The 19838-nt window shown below is 55.8% G+C and overlaps 1 protein-coding gene and 1 long non-coding RNA gene across 2 annotated transcripts in view; both read left to right on the top strand.

The window, feature by feature from the left end:
* LOC144935292 (uncharacterized) overlaps positions 1 to 4212 on the top strand; it is a 31790-nt gene extending 27578 nt beyond the window's left edge. The window contains exons 5-6 of the long non-coding RNA XR_013637286.1: positions 2636 to 2798; positions 3915 to 4212. This is a non-coding gene — a long non-coding RNA (uncharacterized LOC144935292). The remainder of the gene's footprint in view (positions 1 to 2635; positions 2799 to 3914) is intronic.
* A 2751-nt stretch (positions 4213 to 6963) lies between these two features.
* Positions 6964 to 12853, top strand: LOC144935376 (partitioning defective 3 homolog). The gene is made up of 4 exons (XM_078861950.1): positions 6964 to 7128; positions 10188 to 10261; positions 11024 to 11195; positions 12654 to 12853. The coding sequence occupies exons 1-4, from the start codon at positions 7062 to 7064 to the stop codon at positions 12734 to 12736; spliced, it is 396 nt and encodes a 131-aa protein (XP_078718076.1). The 5' UTR covers positions 6964 to 7061; the 3' UTR covers positions 12737 to 12853.
* The last annotated feature ends 6985 nt before the right edge of the window (positions 12854 to 19838 follow it).

Consider the following 19838-nt stretch of genomic DNA (forward strand, 5'->3'; position numbering starts at 1 on the left):
ATGCACAGAGTGGCACAGACTGACACAGAGATGCACAGAGATGCACAGAGTGACACAGAGTGACACAGAGATGCACAGATTGACATAGAGTGACACAGAGTGGCACAGAGATCCACAGAGTGACACAGAGATCCACAGAGAGACACAGAGATGCACAGAGTGACACAGAGTGACACAGAGATGCACAGAGTGACACAGAGATGCACAGAGTGACACAGAGTGACACAGAGATCCACAGAGTGACACAGAGTGACACAGAGTGACACAGAGATGCACAGAGTGACACAGAGATGCACAGAGTGACACAGAGTGACACAGAGATCCACAGAGATCCACAGAGTGACACATAGTCACACAGAGATGCACAGAGTGGCACAGACTGACACAAAGATGCACAGAGATGCACAGAGTGAAACAGAGTGACACAGAGATGCACAGATTGACATAGAGTGACACAGAGTGGCACAGAGATGCACAGAGTGACACAGAGTGACACAGAGATCCACAGAGTGACACAGAGATCCACAGAGAGACACAGAGATGCACAGAGTGACACAGAGTGACACAGAGATGCACAGATTGACATAGAGTGACACAGAGTGACACAGAGATCCACAGAGTGACACAGAGATGCACAGAGTGACACAGAGATGCACAGAGTGACATAGAGTGACACAGAGATCCACAGAGATCCACAGAGTGACACAGAGATGCACAGAGTGACACAGAGTGACACAGAGTGACACAGAGATCCACAGAGATCCACAGAGTGACACAGAGATGCACAGAGTGACACAGAGTGACACAGAGTGACACAGAGATCCACAGAGTGACACAGAGATGCACAGAGTAACACAGAGTGGCACAGAGTGACACAGAGTGACACAGAGATGCACAGAGTGACACAGAGTGACACAGAGATGCACAGAGTGACACAGAGTGACACAGAGATCCACAGAGATCCACAGAGTGACACAGAGATGCACAGAGTGACACAGAGTGACACAGAGATCCACAGATATCCACAGAGTGACACAGAGATGCACAGAGTGACACAGAGTGACACAGAGTGACACAGAGATTCACAGAGATCCACAGAGTGACACAGAGATGCACAGAGTGACACAGAGTGGCACAGAGTGACACAGAGTGACACAGAGATCCACAGAGATCCACAGAGTGACACAGAGATGCACAGAGTAACACAGAGTGGCACAGAGTGACACAGAGTGACACAGAGATGCACAGAGTGACACAGAGTGACACAGAGTGACACAGAGATCCACAGAGATCCACAGAGTGACACAGAGATGCACAGAGTGACACAGAGTGACACAGAGTGACACAGAGATCCACAGAGATCCACAGAGTGACACAGAGATGCACAGAGTGACATAGAGTGACACAGAGATCCACAGAGATCCACAGAGTGACACAGAGATGCACAGAGTGACACAGAGTGACACAGAGTGACACAGAGATCCACAGAGATCCACAGAGTGACACAGAGATGCACAGAGTGACACAGAGTGACACAGAGTGACACAGAGATCCACAGAGTGACACAGAGATGCACAGAGTAACACAGAGTGGCACAGAGTGACACAGAGTGACACAGAGATGCACAGAGTGACACAGAGTGACACAGAGATCCACAGAGATCCACAGAGTGACACAGAGATGCACAGAGTGACACAGAGTGACACAGAGTGACACAGAGATCCACAGAGATCCACAGAGTGACACAGAGATGCACAGAGTGACATAGAGTGACACAGAGATCCACAGAGATCCACAGAGTGACACAGAGATGCACAGAGTGACACAGAGTGACACAGAGTGACACAGAGATCCACAGAGATCCACAGAGTGACACAGAGATGCACAGAGTGACACAGAGTGACACAGAGTGACACAGAGATCCACAGAGTGACACAGAGATGCACAGAGTGACACATAGTGGCACAGAGTGACACAGAGTGACACAGAGATGCACAGAGTGACACAGAGTGACACAGAGTGACACAGAGTGACACAGAGATGCACAGAGTGACACAGAGTGACACAGAGATGCACAGAGTGACACAGAGATCCACAGAGATCCACAGAGTGACACAGAGATGCACAGAGTGACACAGAGTGACACAGAGTGACACAGAGATCCACAGAGATCCACAGAGTGACACAGAGATGCACAGAGTGACACAGAGTGACACAGAGATCCACAGAGATCCACAGAGTGACACAGAGATGCACAGAGTGACACATAGTGGCACAGAGTGACACAGAGTGACACAGAGATCCACAGAGATCCACAGAGTGACACAGAGATGCACAGAGTAACACAGAGTGGCACAGAGTGACACAGAGTGACACAGAGATGCACAGAGTGACACAGAGTGACACAGAGTGACACAGAGATCCACAGAGATCCACAGAGTGACACAGAGATGCACAGAGTGATACAGAGTGACACAGAGATCCACAGAGATCCACAGAGTGACACAGAGATGCACAGAGTAACACAGAGTGGCACAGAGTGACACAGAGTGACACAGAGATGCACAGAGTGACACAGAGTGACACAGAGTGACACAGAGTGACGCAGGTCAGATCCCATGCCGACCTCCCGCAGGAGGGGGGTGACGCCGGTGGACAGCCCCCGGCGTGCTCCCTGGCGGCGGCGCCACGCGGAGGACGGGGGAGAGGGGGGAGAGGGGGGAGAGGGGGGGGGCGCTGAGGGCCCCAGGAAGTTGTCGCTCCCCCCGCAGCTGCTCCTCGACGTTCCCGCCACGCAGGTGGGGATACCCCCTTCCCCCCTCCCCCCTCCCCCTCCCGGCTCCCCCTCTAACTCCCCCTCCCCCCTCCCTCCCCCTCCCCCCTCCCCCTCCCCCCTCCCCCTCCCGGCTCCCCCTCTAACTCCCCCTCCCAGCTCCCTCCCCCTCCCCCTCCCCCCTCCCCCTCTAACTCCCCCTCCCGGCTCACCCTCCCCCTCCCCCCTCCCCCTCCCCCCTCCCCCTCCCGGCTCCCCCCTTTTGGCTCTCCCTCCCCCTCCCTTCCCCTCCCCCCTCCAGGCTCCCCCCTTTTGGCTCTCCCTCCCTTCTCGGCTCCCCCTCTAACTCCCCCTCCCGGCTCCCCCCCCCCCTCCAGGCTCCCCCCTCCCGGCTCCCCCTCTAACTCCCCGTCCCGGCTCCCCCGCCCATCCCACAGGTAACACAATTTAACATCGTGGCCGTTATCTGAACACGAATAATATTTGTTTTTGCAAGCCATGATTATGATTCGTAATATAGTTTTTGCATAAGGCCACGTGATGATCTGACCAACACTGTGTAAGACCCTCCACCACCCGACGCAGTCAAACAAATTAAATCGTCGCGTGGTGTGCAAGCGTTGTCACGACGCGCCACCGGCCACGGTTGTGTCAGCTCGCTCAGCGGTGAGAGAGCAAACCTCAGGGGCAGGTCGGGCAGCGAATCGCCTTGAGGTGAGTGGGTGACCTGCAGTGTGGTGGTGCAATATTGCGATGAGTGTGTGAGTGGGTGAGTGTGTGAATGAGTGCGTGATTGAGTGGGTGGTGCGGCCGGCCGTGGTGCTGGCCACCCACCCCCTCGTGTGCTGTGCCGGACTTCATAGGTGACCGCCAACAGCACTTGCCCTGACAGTCTATTCAGGCTATACTGAGGATCTTTGCATTTTTATTTTTTTGCTGTGTGTGCCAGTGCTGTGTGTGCCAGTGCTGCGAGTGTGTAGGTGAGGGGGTGAGTGAGTGGGTTGGCAGGTGAACGAGTGTGGTGGTGGTGGTGGCGGAGACGAGACAGGGTCCGGTAGCCCATGCCCCTCGGCGTGGGAGGTGGAGGAATCCAAGAGGTGGCTCCGTCTCCTCCCGCCTCCGTGCCCCTCTCTCCCCGCAGGATGCGGGCCCGCGGCCCCGCACGCGGTCGCTCAGCGTGGCGCTGCCCGCGTCGCCGTGGCGATCGGCGAGGGCCTCCGTCGTCAGCACCGTCGTCCTCATCAAGGGTCGCGGCACGGTGAGGCCCGCACCGCCAGGGGGGGAGGGAGGGGGCGATGCGTTGGGCCCACCGATAGGCGCGCGGTGGCAAGATGTCACTTGGTATGCAGGAGGTCGTGGGTTCGATCCCGACCCTGACACCTGAGTATGTGGAGGTTTTTTGGGTTAGATCGCGTAAATATATAAATGTGTCGTTGAACCCGCCACCACCCGACACAGCCTGATGAATCGAGTTGGTCGCAAAAGCCTACGTGTTAAACTGAATACGTGGCGTTTGCATGTTCTCTCCGTGGTCGTGTGGATTTTTCTCCGGGACCTCCGGTTTTTCCCTTCACATTAAGAATCAACATCACGCGTTTAGATTATTTGACTTGTGAATTTCCACGCGATAAGCCACTTCGTTGAGCGATCGTGTGTGGCCAGGTCGCTTCTGAAAAAAAGAACTACATACTGTAGCTCAGTGGGCTTCACCTGGTAAAATAAAAATAGTAAATAGTCGTATTGTTATGAGAATAGGGTTTATCCTTTATGTCAATAAAACAGTTAAGATGTTAAAACACCAAACAGAAACCTTTTGCAAGGAATCATGTCACTGCATTAACCACACACGGTACTTGTGGTGAACATGAAAACAACTAAAACAACGCGCTCCGGTAGTAGATGATGATGCATTGTCTTTGAAACTGATTGGTCCACACCAGAGACAGCTTTCTTTAGAGCCTAGTCTCAAAGAGTGCTAGACCAGAGGTCGCCAAAAGGCGACCAGCACAAGGACAATGCCACCGTCAGGACATTGAGAGCTCGGCTTGAGCAGCTACATCACGGGACCTCCCTTGCCAGTATCACAATATCAGAATAAGTTTGACCCTTTCTGGCAACAAAACAGGTGTGTTAAGATGTTAAAACACCGAACAGAAACCTTATGCAAGGAATCGTGCCACTGCATCAACCACACGTGTTGTTATCGTGACGTCTCTACGTCGACGTGGGCTGTGTAGACAAGGCCGAGCGGCGATAGGGGGCCTCCCGCCCACCCTGGAGCCGTGGCCCACACTAACGCATGCCACCGTGGCCCACACTAACGCGTGCCACCGTGGCCCACACTAACACGTGCCACCGTGGCCCACACTAACACGTGCCACCGTGGCCCACACTAACGCGTGCCATCGTGGCCCACACTAACACGTGCCACCGTGGCCCACACTAACGCGTGCCACCGTGGCCCACACTAACGCGTGCCATCGTGTCCCACACTAACGCGTGTCATCGTGGCCCACACTAACGCGTGCCACCGTGGCCCACACTAACGCGTGCCATCGTGGCCCACACTAACGCGTGCCATCGTGGCCCACACTAACGCGTGCCACCGTGGCCCACACTAACACGTGCCATCGTGGCCCACACTAACGCGTGCCATCGTGGCCCACACTAACGCGTGCTACCGTGGCCCACACTAACGCGTGCCATCGTGGCCCACACTAACACGTGCCACCGTGGCCCACACTAACGCGTGCCACCGTGGCCCACACTAACGCGTGCCACCGTGGCCCACACTAACGCGTGCCATCGTGGCCCACACTAACACGTGCCACCGTGGCCCACACTAACGCGTGCCACCGTGGCCCACACTAACACGTGCCACCGTGGCCCACACTAACGCGTGCCATCGTGGCCCACACTAACACGTGCCATCGTGGCCCACACTAACGCGTGCCATCGTGGCCCACACTAACGCGTGCCACCGTGGCCCACACTAACACGTGCCACCGTGGCCCACACTAACACGTGCCATCGTGGCCCACACTAACGCGTGCCATCGTGGCCCACACTAACGCGTGCCACCGTGGCCCACACTAACGCGTGCCATCGTGGCCCACACTAACGCGTGCCATCGTGGCCCACACTAACGCGTGCCACCGTGGCCCACACTAACACGTGCCACCGTGGCCCACACTAACACGTGCCATCGTGGCCCACACTAACGCGTGCCATCGTGGCCCACACTAACGCGTGCCACCGTGGCCCACACTAACGCGTGCCACCGTGGCCCACACTAACGCGTGCCATCGTGGCCCACACTAACACGTGCCACCGTGGCCCACACTAACACGTGCCACCGTGGCCCACACTAACGCGTGCCATCGTGGCCCACACTAACGCGTGCCACCGTGGCCCACACTAACGCGTGCCATCGTGGCCCACACTAACGCGTGCCATCGTGGCCCACACTAACACGTGCCACCGTGGCCCACACTAATGCGTGCCATCGTGGCCCACACTAACACGTGCCATCGTGGCCCACACTAACGCGTGCCACCGTGGCCCACACTAATGCGTGCCACCGTGGCCCACACTAACGCATGCCACCGTGGCCCACACTAACGCGTGCCACCGTGGCCCACACTAACGCGTGCCACCGTGGCCCACACTAACGCGTGCCACCGTGGCCCACACTAACGCGTGCCACCGTGGCCCACACTAACGCGTGCCACCGTGGCCCACACTAACGCGTGCCACCGTGGCCCACACTAACGCGTGCCATCGTGGCCCACACTAACACGTGCCACCGTGGCCCACACTAACACGTGCCATCGTGGCCCACACTAACACGTGCCACCGTGGCCCACACTAACGCGTGCCACCGTGGCCCACACTAACGCGTGCCACCGTGGCCCACACTAACGCGTGCCATCGTGGCCCACACTAACGCGTGCCATCGTGGCCCACACTAACGCGTGCCACCGTGGCCCACACTAACGCGTGCCATCGTGGCCCACACTAACGCGTGCCACCGTGGCCCACACTAACGCGTGCCACCGTGGCCCACACTAACGCGTGCCATCATGGCCCACACTAACGCGTGCCATCATGGCCCACACTAACGCGTGCCATCGTGGCCCACACTAACGCGTGCCATCATGGCCCACACTAACGCGTGCCATCATGGCCCACACTAACGCGTGCCATCGTGGCCCACACTAACGCGTGCCATCGCCCGCAGGGCCTGGGCTTCAGCATCGTGGGCGGGCGCGACTCGACACGCGGCATCATGGGAATCTTCGTGAAGACCGTCTTCCCCGGGGGGGCTGCTGCAATGGATGGCCGGCTGCGTGAGGGTGAGTGTGATGGTGACGGTGAAGGCGAGGGTGAGGGTGATGGTGAGGCTGATGGTGAGGGTGATGGTGAGGGTGAGGGTGAGGGTGATGGTGATGGTGAGGGTGATGGTGAGGGTGATGGCGAGGGTGATGGCGAGGGTGATGGTGAGGGTGATGGTGAGGGTGATGGTGATGGTGAGGGTGATGGTGATGGTGAGGGAGAGGGTGATGGTGAGGGTGATGGTGATGGTGATGGTGAGGGTGATGGTGATGGTGAGGGTGATGGCGAGGGTGATGGCGAGGGTGATGGCGATGTTGAGGGTGATGGTGAGGGTGATGGTGAGGGTGATGGTGAGGGTGATGGTGAGGGTGATGGTGATGGTGAGGGTGATGGTGAGGGTGATGGTGAGGGTGAGGGTGATGGTGAGGGTGATGGTGAGGGTGATGGTGATGGTGAGGGTGATGGTGAGGGTGAGGGTGATGGTGAGGGTGATGGTGAGGGTGATGGTGAGGGTGATGGTGATGGTGATGGTGAGGGTGATGGTGAGGGTGATGGCGAGGGTGATGGTGATGGTGAGGGTGAGGGTGATGGTGAGGGTGATGGTGAGGGTGATGGTGAGGGTGATGGTGATGGTGAGGGTGATGGTGAGGGTGATGGCGAGGGTGATGGTGATGGTGAGGGTGATGGTGAGGTGGATGGTGATGGTGAGGGTGATGGTGAGGGTGATGGCGAGGGTGATGGCGATGTTGAGGGTGATGGTGAGGGTGATGGTGAGGGTGATGGTGAGGGTAATGGTGATGGTGAGGTTGAGGGTGATGGTGATGGTGAGGTTGATGGCGAGGGTGATGGTGATGGTGATGGTGAGGGTGATGGTGATTGTGAGGGTGATGGTGATGTTGATGGTGATGGTGAGGGTGAAGGTGATGGTGAGGGTGATGGCGAGGGTGATGGTGATGGTGATGGCGAGGGTGATGGTGAGGGTGAGGGTGATGGTGATGGTGATGGCGAGGGTGATAGTGATGGTGATGGTGAGGGTGATGGTGAGGGTGATGGTGAGGGTGATGGTGATGGTGAGGGTGATGGTGATGGTGAGGGTGATGGTGAGGGTGAGGGTGATGGTGATGGTGAGGGTGATGGTGATGGTGAGGGTGAGGGTGATGGTGAGGGTGATGGTGAGGATGAGGGTGATGGTGATGGTGAGGGTGATGGTGATGGTGAGGGTGATGGTGAAGGTGAGGGTGATGGTGAGGGTGATGGTGAGGGTGATGGTGAGGGTGAGGGTGAGGTTGATGGTGAGGGTGATGGTGAGGGTGATGGTGAGGGTGATGGTGATGGCGAGGGTGATGGTGAGGGTGATGGTGAGGGTGATGCTGAGGGTGATGGTGAGGGTGATGGTGAGGGTGATGGTGAGGGTGATGGTGAGGGTGATGGTGAGGGTGATGGCGATGTTGAGGGTGATGGTGATGGTGAGGGTGATGGTGAGGGTGATGGTGAGGGTAATGGTGATGGTGAGGTTGAGGGTGATGGTGATGGTGAGGTTGATGGCGAGGGTGATGGTGAGGGTGATGGTGATGGTGAGGGTGATAGTGATGGTGAGGGTGATGGTGATGTTGATGGTGAGGGTGATGGTGATGGTGAGGGTGATGGCGAGGGTCATGGTGATGGTGAAGGTGATGGTGATGGCGAAGGTGATGGTGAGGGTGATGGCGATGGTGAGGGTGATGGCGAGGGTGATAGTGATGGTGAGGGTGATGGTGATGGTGAGGGTGATGGTGATGGTGAGGGTGATGGTGATGGTGAGGGTGATGGTGATGGTGAGGGTGATGGTGAGGGTGAGGGTGATGGTGAGAGTGATGGTGAGGGTGATGGTGAGGGTGATGGTGAGGGTGATGGTGAGGGTGAGGGTGATGGTGAGGGTGAGGGTGATGGTGATGGTGAAGGTGAGGGTGATGGTGAGGGTGATGGTGAGGGTGATGGTGAGGGTGATGGTGAGGGTGATGGTGAGGGTGATGGCGATGTTGAGGGTGATGGTGAGGGTGATGGTGAGGGTGATGGTGAGGGTAATGGTGATGGTGAGGTTGAGGGTGATGGTGATGGTGAGGTTGATGGCGAGGGTGATGGTGAGGGTGATGGTGATGGTGAGGGTGATGGTGAGGGTGATGGTGAGGGTGATGGTGAGGGTAATGGTGATGGTGAGGTTGAGGGTGATGGTGATGGTGAGGGTGATGGTGAGGGTGATGGTGAGGGTGATGGCGAGGGTGATGGTGAGGGTGATGGTGATGGTGAGGGTGATGGTGATGTTGAGTGTGATGGCGAGGGTGATGGTGAGGGTGATGGTGATGTTGAGGGTGATGGCGAGGGTGATGGTGAGGTTGATGGTGAGGGTGATGGTGAGGGTGATGGTGAGGGTGATGGTGAGGGTGATGGTGAGGGTGATGGTGATGGTGAGGGTGATGGTGAGGGTGATGGTGAGGGTGAGGGTGATGTTGAGGGTGATGGTGAGGGTGATGGTGAGGGTGATGGTGAGGGTGATGGTGAGGGTGATGTTGAGGGTGATGGTGAGGGTGATGGTGAGGGTGATGGTGAGGGTGATGGTGAGGGTGAGGGCCTGACACGCGCTGCCCCTTTCGAGCACAGTAGCAGCAGTTAAGGTGGTCTCGAGTTGCCACCTGTCCTGGCTCCACCCGGGACATTTGTAAGTCTTGGTGAGTGGGTTGCTGAGTTAGTGGGCGGGTGAGTGAGTGAATGGATGAGTGGGTAGTTGGGTAGGTGATTGAGTGGATGATAGGGAGCGGTGGTGCAGTGGTTAGCGCACTGCGCTTCGAACCTGGCGACCCAAGTTCGATTTCTCGCTCACGGCTACGACCAGCAACGATTATATAAATCGGCCTTGGCATGCCCTAGATCGACTCAGCCTCAAATGAATACTTGGTGCGGTGTGTAAACATCGCCACTCTGGAGACAAAGGCGGACGGGCGTAGTTCTGGCCACCCAGCCCCTCGTTCCGGCCTTAAATAGGTGCTACTCGCTCACAACACTTGCCCCAACAGAACTCTGTCATTGTGCGCGTCTCTGGCAGGCGATGAGCTGCTGGAGGTGAACGGGGAGCCCGTGCGCGGCCTCACCCACCTGCAGGCCATCGCCACCTTCAAGGTGAGCGTGGCGAAATGCAGGCGGGCGAGATCGATTCTCAGGGTCACGATTCGTGAGTTCAATGTGGAGGACATGGTGGTGGTGCTGCAGGCTGGACTATTAAAAAAAACTGGTCAGAACATAGGAGACAGAACTGAACAATACAAACGGTGGGTGCCACGTGGTTGAGGCGCTGCCCCCTTGTCGCTGACCCCTGACCCTGTGACCCCTAGCGGCTGCCCCGCGGCGTGGTGACGCTGGCTGTGCGCGCTCCTCTCTGCGGCACCGCCACCTTTGACCTCGCCTTCGACGTGACCTTTGGCCTCACCCCGAGCTCCGGTCATGTGACTGGGAAAGCGAGCGACCCCATGGACCAGATCGTCGTGGAGGTCACGCTTATGAAAGGTCAAGGGTCATCACAGAGTTTTAGGGTCAAATACACGGGGGGGGGGGGAGAACGGTGGGATGGGGGCGAAAGGGCGGTGGAGGGGTCATGCAAACATGGGTTGAGGGGTCACTCGCCTGGCCCCGTCTGACTGAGCTTGCAGGCGAGAGGTGAGTATGCAGGTGACCGTACAGGTGAGTGTACATGCAAGTGTGCAGGTGAGCATTCAGGTGAGCGTACAGGTGAGCATAAAGTGTGCAGGTGAACAGACAGGTGAGCAGAGAGAGAGAGCGCATGCAGGTGTAAAGGTCAGCATGTGGGTACCTACAATACTGCATATGAGTGAGCAGGTGAGCGTGCAGGTGAGTAGCATGCCCCCCCCCACCCTCCCCCCACAGAGCGAGGCGTGGGTCTCGGGATCGGCGTGTGCTGTGTCTCAGCTGAGAGGGGCACGGGGGCAGCCGACCCCGAGAGGAGCCCGGCGGGGCCACGAGGGGCAGCAGGGCCCCCCAGGGTGTTCATCCTCTCCCTCGCTCCGGGCTCCGCTGCTCAGCTCAGCGGGCGACTCAGGTGAGGGCGGAGGTCACTGGGGTCACGCAGAGGTCGCCTGCTCCCACTCCTCAACCCCTTGCAGGTGGAAGAGATTGCGAGGGTGTGAGCGAGGTGAGCTTGAGGGTGAGTGAGTTTCAGGTGAGTGTGCAGGTGAGCGAGCAGGTGAGAGAGCAGGTGGGCGATGTGAATGGCAAAGGTGAGAGGTCAGGCGAGACCGTGTTGGTCGGTGTGTATGTGAATGTATGCGTGTGAATGAGTGCATGTGGGTATAAGTGCGCATGTGGGTGAATGTGTTTACATTGGTGTGGATGTATGTGTGTACGTATGTGTGCACATGTAAGTGTGTGTGTCTTTGGAGTGCATATTTGTATAGCAGGGAGCGGTGGTGCAGCGGTTAGCGCAATGCGCCATGAACCCGGCAATCTTTTTTCGATTCCAGCTCCCGGCCAACATCAGTGGTGATGACCTGTACCGGTCCTGGGCCTCCCCTAAGTAAACTCAGCCTTAAATAAGTACCTGTTGCTGTGTATACATATAAAGAATGAGGAGATTAAGGCAGTCAGGCGCAATGTTGGCTACACCACGCAATTGAGCGCTGTTCTGGCCTTAATAAGTGCTTGCTAACAGCACTTACATGTGTGTATGTGGTGTGTGGTGTGTGTAGTGTGTGTGGTGTGTATGTGTGGTGTGTATGTGGTGTGTGTGGTGTGTATGTGTGGTGTGTGTGTGGTGTGTGTGTGGTGTGTATGTGTGGTGTGTGGTGTGTATGTGTGGTGTGTATGTGTGGTGTGTGTGGTGTATGTGTGGAGTGTGTGTGGTGTGTATGTGTGGTGTATATGTGTGGTGTGTGTGGTGCGTATGTGTGGTGTGTGTGTATGTGTGGTGTGTGTGTGTGGTGTGTATGTGTGGTGTGTGTGTGTGGTGTGTATGTGGGTTGTGTTTGTGTGGCATGTGAGTGTGTGGTGTGTGTGTGTGGTGTGTATGTGTGGTGTGTGTGTGGTGTGTATGTGTGGTGTGTGTGTGTGGTGTGTATGTGTGGTGTGTGTGGTGTGTATGTGGGTTGTGTTTGTGTGGCATGTGAGTGTGTGGTGTGTGTGTGTGGTGTGTATGTGTGGGTGTGTGTGTGGTGTGTATGTGTGGTGTGTGTGTGTGGTGTGTATGTGGGTTGTGTTTGTGTGGCATGTGAGTGTGTGGTGTGTGTGTGTGGTGTGTATGTGTGGTGTGTGTGTGTGGTGTGTATGTGTGGTGTGTGTGTGTGGTGTGTATGTGGGTTGTGTTTGTGTGGCATGTGAGTGTGTGGTGTGTGTGTGTGGTGTGTATGTGTGGTGTGTGTGGTGTGTATGTGTGGTGTGTGTGTGGTGTGTATGTGTGGTGTGTGTGTGGTGTGTGTGGTGCGTACGTGGTGCGTACGTGGTGCGTACGTGGTGCCTACGTGTTGCGTGTGTGGTGCGTGTGTGGTGCGCGGTGCGGTGCCAGGCGTGGTGACCAGGTGCTGGAGGTGGCTGGCCGCAGTCTGTGCCGTGCCGGCCGTGGTCTGGCCGAGGCATTTGCGCTGCTGAGCGAGCGAGAGCCAGGGCCCGTGACCCTCCTCGTGAGCCGGCACACCGACCCCACGGTGAGACCCGCACTGGCACACCGACCCCACGGTGAGACCCGCACTGGCACACCGACCCCACGGTGAGACCCGCACTGGCACACCGACCCCACGGTGAGACCCGCACTGGCACACCGACCCCACGGTGAGACCCACACTGGCACACCGACCCCACGGTGAGACCCACACTGGCACACCGACCCCACGGTGAGACCCGCACTGGCACACCGACCCCACGGTGAGACCCACACTGGCACACCGACCCCACGGTGAGACCCGCACTGGCACACCGACCCCACGGTGAGACCCACACTGGCACACCGACCCCACGGTGAGACCCACACTGGCACGCCCACACTGGCACACCGACCCCACGGTGAGACCCGCACTGGCACACCGACCCCACGGTGAGACCCACACTGGCACACCGACCCCACGGTGAGACCCACACTGGCACACCGACCCCACGGTGAGACCCGCACTGGCACACCGACCCCACGGTGAGACCCGCACTGGCACGCCCACACTGGCACGCCCACACTGGCACACCGACCCCGCGGTGAGGCCTGCACTAACACACACGCCCGCACTGGCACGCCGTTGTCATTGTGGTGACCGAGGTGGGTCTTGCAAATGAGCCTCGTCCTGGTCTCTCGAGTTGCCACCGGCTTGCACAGACTCAACTTGACTATGCACTTGGCACACGAGCCCCCTGCTCACGGCAGCGTAGCCCATCGGCAGCCGACGATGGCACCTGTGGTATGCATGGTGGTGGTCGCACATCCAAACACGATCCGCACTCACTCCTGCTCAGCGTTTGAGATCTGGAGGTTCCGAGTCCAGAAAATCCGATCGGTAGCGATCGTCACTGGATCCGAAGCAGTGTCGGTGACGCGTCAAGTACTCATTGTGCGTCACTCACTACACCAGCCAATCAGCCGCCACGAAGATAACCCCCCATGCAACATGGCCGCTGTGAAGTCCCTACACAACATGGCTGCCGCGACGTCATCTCTCCATGTGCATGAGCTGGTCTGCCGCTGAGATCAGTCGTGTATTTATATTGTTCATGTTCCTTGTATCCATTATTAACGTACTATCGTTACTAATGCAATTTACGTTAATGTCATAATAATTATGTTAATTTATTCAAAGTTGTATGTTTCTTTTACTGTGACAATCTACGTATGAGTGGTCTCGACCGCCCCTGAATCCTCACCTAACGTCCGCAATTTCTTGTTGCGTAACTCCCGTATGGTTTCGGAGTTCAGGACAAAAAGGGCCGTCCATAAATGACGTCACGCACCTAGGGGTGGGGGGGGGTCAGACATTTGTGACGATGTGTGACGAGGGGGGGGGGGAGTTTGAGAGATGTGACGTCACATCAAAATGCGTAACTTTAAATAAATATAGACAACACGTTCTACTTAATTAAATAGACTTTTTAATACATGTTTTCTCCTACAACATCAGAGTGCAGCGCCACATTAAATACGTACAATGACAATCGTTTAAAACTATTTGAAGCATGCTTAATTTTTTTTGGGGGGGCGGGCAGAACTGAATTGTGACGCCGTGTGACGAGGGCGGGGGTAAAACATCTTTCAAATCGCGTGACGTCATTTATGGACGGCCCCTTAACTGAGTAGTAGCGTGTGCTGTGCGTAGTATGCTGCAGCACGCGGGCGTGGCGCAGGCCACACCAGCCCCTCGTCCCGCCATTGTCGCTGCTCCCGACGACCTGTCTGATGCTCGCTAGCAGCACTTGCCCCATCAGCCTGTGTAGGCTACCCGGGGGACCTTTGCCTGATGCTCGCTAGCAGCACTTGCCCCATCAGCCTGTGTAGGCTACCCGGGGGACCTTTGCCTGATGCTCGCTAGCAGCACTTGGCCCATCAGCCTGTGTAGGCTACCTGGGGGACCTTTGCCCGCGTGTGACGCGTCACACGCGGCGTGGTGTGAATGGGACAGTCCGCTCGTGTCCGTTTGTGACACACACACTGTGACACACACACTAACACCCTGTGACACACACACTGTGACACACACACTAACACCCTGTGACACACACACTGTGACACACACACTAACACCCTGTGACACACACACTAACACACTGTGACACACACACTAACACCCTGTGACACACACACTAACACCCTGTGACACACACTGTGACACACACACTAACACACACTAACACACTGTGACACACACTAACACCCTGTGACACACACACTAACACCCTGTGACACACACACTGTGACACACACACTAACACCCTGTGACACACACACCGTGACACACACACTAACACCCTGTGACACACACACTAACACACTGTGACACACACACTAACACCCTGTGACACACACACTAACACCCTGTGACACACACTGTGACACACACACTAACACACACTAACACACTGTGACACACACTAACACCCTGTGACACACACACTAACACCCTGTGACACACACACTGTGACACACACACTAACACCCTGTGACACACACACTGTGACACACACACTAACACACACTAACACACTGTGACACACACACTAACACCCTGTGACACACACACTAACACACTGTGACACACACACTGTGACACACACACTAACACCCTGTGACACACACACACTAACACCCTGTGACACACACACTGTGACACACACACTAACACACTAACACCCTGTGACACACTAACACACTGTGACACACACACACACTAACACCCTGTGACACACACACTAACACCCTGTGACACACACTAACACCCTGTGACACACACTAACACCCTGTGACACACACACTAACACCCTGTGACACACACACACACTAACACCCTGTGACACACACACTAACACACTGTGACACACACACTAACACACTGTGACACACACACTAACACACTGTGACACACACACTAACACACTGTGACACACACACTAACACACTGTGACACACACACTAACACACTGTGACACACACTAACACACACTAACACACTGTGACACACACACTAACACACTGTGACACACACTAACACACACTAACACACTGTGACACACAACACACACACTGTGACACACTGTGACACACAACACACACACTGTGACACACTGTGACACACACTAACACACACTAACACACTGTGACACACACTAACACACTGTGACACACACACTAACACACACTAACACACTGTGACACACAACACACACACTGTGACACACACACTAACACACACTAACACACTGTGACACACAACACACACACTGTGACACACACACTGTGACACACACTAACACACACTAACACACTGTGACACATACACTAACACACTGGGACACACACACTGTGACACACACACTAACACACTATGACACACCCACACACACTGTGACACACACACACTGTGACACACACACACTATGACACACACACTGTGACACACACACTAACACACTGTGACACACACACACTAACACACTGTGACACACACACACTAACACACTGTGACACACACACACTAACACACTGTGACACACACACACTAACACACTATGACACACACACACACTAACACACTATGACACACACACACACTGTGACACACACTGTGACACACACACACACTATGACACACACACACTGTGACACACACACTAACACACTGACACACACACACTGTGACACACACACACTGTGACACACACACACTGACACACTGTGACACACACACACTGACACACTGTGACACACACACTGACACACACACACACACTGACACACTGTGACACACACACACTGACACACTGTGACACACACACACTGTGACACACACACACTGTGACACACACACTAATACACTGTGACACACACACACACTGTGACACACACACACACACACTAACACACTGTGACACACACACACACTGTGACACACGCACACAATAACACACTGTGACACACACACACACACACTGTGACACACACACACACTGTGACACACACACACTAACACAATGTGACACACACACTAACACACTGTGACACACACACTGTGACACACTCTGTGTGACGCGCAGGTGTCGGAGCGAGCCATGCACGAAGCCATCCTGCGCCCCGGTGCCAGCTCTGCGGCGCCGGGGGCCGAGGTGGAGGCGTGGGGGGGTGAGGAGGATGAGGGGGGGGGGTGAGGAGGAAGGGGTGAGGAGGAGGGGGGAGGGGTGAGGAGGAGGAGGGGGGTGAGGAGGAGGGGTGAGGAGGAGGAGGGGGGTTGAGGAGGAAGGGGGAGGGGGGAGGGGTGAGGAGGGGCTCCTCACTAGTTACTCGTTAACCCGGCGCCTTTATGGCTCAGCCTGAGACCCTGTTCCCACTGCGTGCGCTGCGCTTTACAAGGGAGGCGGGGGAGTCTTGTACAAGTGCGTGTGTTCGTGTGTGTGTGTGTTCGTGTGTGTGTGTGTTCGTGTGTGTGTGTTCGTGTGTGTGTGTTCGTGTGTGTGTGTGTTCGTGTGTGTGTGTGTTCGTGTGTGTGTGTGTTCGTGTGTGTGTGTGTTCGTGTGTGTGTGTGTTCGTGTGTGTGTGTTCGTGTGTGTGTGTTCGTGTGTGTGTTCGTGTGTGTGTGTTCGTGTGTGTGTGTTCGTGTGTGTGTGTGTTCGTGTGTGTGTGTGTTCGTGTGTGTGTGTTCGTGTGTGTGTGTTCGTGTGTGTGTGCACCTGTGCTTCACCGGGTATCTCGTCTCCCCTTCTGCGTTCCTCCTTTCTAACCCGAACTCTCCTCCTCGTCTCTCGACCTCCTCGTCACCCTCCTTCTCGCCCTCCTCGTGTTGTCGTCTCCTCTCTGGACGTTCTCTCTCCGTCCCACCCGCCCCGAATCTCCCTGCCTCCTTCCCCGGTCCTCCACATCTCCCTGCCGACGCCTCCTCCATCGCTCCACATTGTCAAACACTCCCCGCTCTCCTCCTCCACCCCCTTATCTGTTCTCTCTCACCTGACGACCTTCTGACACATCGCCTGCCGTTCTTCTTACTCATCTGCCTGCCTTTGGCTCCCCATGGTCCCTCCTCCTCTCCCCGACTCGTCACCTTCACTCCTTCTGCTGCCCCCATCCCCACCACCACCCCCTCCTCCTCCCTGCCCCCCTGTCTCTCTCTCTCTCCTCACCCCGTACCTCCCTCCTCCTACCTCTGCGTCTCTCACCTCCTCCTCCCGTCCCCGTGTGTCTCTCTCATCCTCTTATTTGTGTGCCCCTGGTCTCCCATGGCCTCCCAGTTCCACACTCACGACCGGATCCCACCCGCGGCTGGCAGGGGGTTCTACACTGCGACCAGGTGCGTGATGGTGTGTGATGGTGTGTGTGTGATGGTGTGTGATGGTGTGTGTGTGTGATGGTGTGTGTGTGATGGTGTGTGATGGTTTGTGGGTGTGTGATGGTGTGTGTGTGTGATGGTGTGTGTGGGTGTGTGTGTGATGATTTGTGTGTGTGTGTGATGGTGTGTGTGATGGTGTGTGTGTGATGGTGTGTGTGTGATGATGTGTGTGACGGTGTGTGTGTGTGATGGTGTGTGTGCATGATGGTGTGTGTGATGGTGTGTGTGACGGTGTGTGTGTGATGGTGTGTGTGATGGTGTGTGTGTGATGGTGTGTGTGATGGTGTGTGTGTGATGGTGTGTGTGACGGTGTGTGTGTGATGGAGTGTGCGTGATGGCGTGTGTGTGCGTGATGGTGTGTGTGCGTGATGGTGTGTGTGTGCATGATGGTGTGTGTGATGGTTTGTGTGTGTGTGATGGTGTGTGTGTGCGTGATGGTGTGTTTGATGGTGTGTGTGTGATGGTGTGTGTGTGATGGTGTGTGTTGTCGGCGAGCATTCATTTGACTACAAAGTGTACCTAGCCTGGCACAAACACCTGTGGTGACGTCACCATTAGTTATATGTGAATGGCGGATATTGCTGCTAGGGGTGTGGGCCAGTGATGGTGTTAGCGTGTGTGTAATTGTATCTGTCGGGGTGTGTGTGTATGATTGTATCTGTCGGGGTGTGTGTGATTGTATCTGTTTGGGTGTGCGTGTGTAATTGTATCTGTCGGGGTGTGTGTGTGATTGTATTTGTTGGGGTGTGTGTGATTGTATCTGTTTGGGTGTGTGTGTGATTGTATCTGTTGGGGGTGTGTGTGATTGTATCTGTCGGGGTGTGTGTGTGATTGTATCTGTTGGGGTGTGTGTGTGATTGTATCTGTTGGGGATGTGTGTGATTGTATCTGTCGAGGTGTGTGTGTGATTGTATCTGTTGGGGTGTGTGTGTGTGATTGTATCTGTTGGTGTGTGTGTGGTTGTATCTGTTGGGGTGTGTGTGTGTGATTGTATCTGTTGGTGTGTGTGTGTGTGGTTGTATCTGTTGGGGTGTGTGTGTGATTGTATCTGTCGGGGGAGGTGTGTGCGTGTGATGGTTTTGTGGTATGGGTGTGTATGAGATGGTAGATATCGGGGCGAGCGGGGGGGGGTGTATTTCAGGGTGCTAGACGGGGTGTGTGAGATGGGTTGTTTGGGTGTGATTGTGTTGGGGTGTGTGTGAGATGGGTTGTTTGGGTGTGATTGTGTTGGGGTGTGTGTGAGATGGGTTGTTTGGGTGTGATTGTGTTGGGGTGTGTGTGAGATGGGTTGTTTGGGTGTGATTGTGTTGGGGTGTGTGTGAGAGTGAGAGGGGGGGAAGTTTGGTGGGGAATGAGAGCTGAGGACTGAGAAGTCAGAGTGAGAGGAGAGGTGATGAGTCAGAGTGAGAGGTGAGTGGTGGTGAGTGAGAGGTGAGTGGTGGTGAGTCAGAGTGAGAGGGGAGTTGGGATGAGTGAGAGGTGAGTGGTGATGAGTCAGAGTGAGAGGTGAGTGACGATGAGTGAGAGGTGAGTGGTGGTGAGTGAGAGGTGAGTGGTGGTGAGTGAGAGGTGAGTGGTGGTGAGTGAAAGGTGAGTGACGAGTCAGAGTGAGAGGGGAGTTGGGATGAGTGAGAGGTGAGTGGTGAGGAGTGAGTGGTGAGTGGTGGTGAGTGACGAGTCAGAGT

The sequence above is a fragment of the Lampetra fluviatilis genome, chromosome 13, assembly GCF_964198595.1.
Source record: "Lampetra fluviatilis chromosome 13, kcLamFluv1.1, whole genome shotgun sequence".
Taxonomy (NCBI): Eukaryota; Metazoa; Chordata; class Hyperoartia; order Petromyzontiformes; family Petromyzontidae; genus Lampetra; species Lampetra fluviatilis.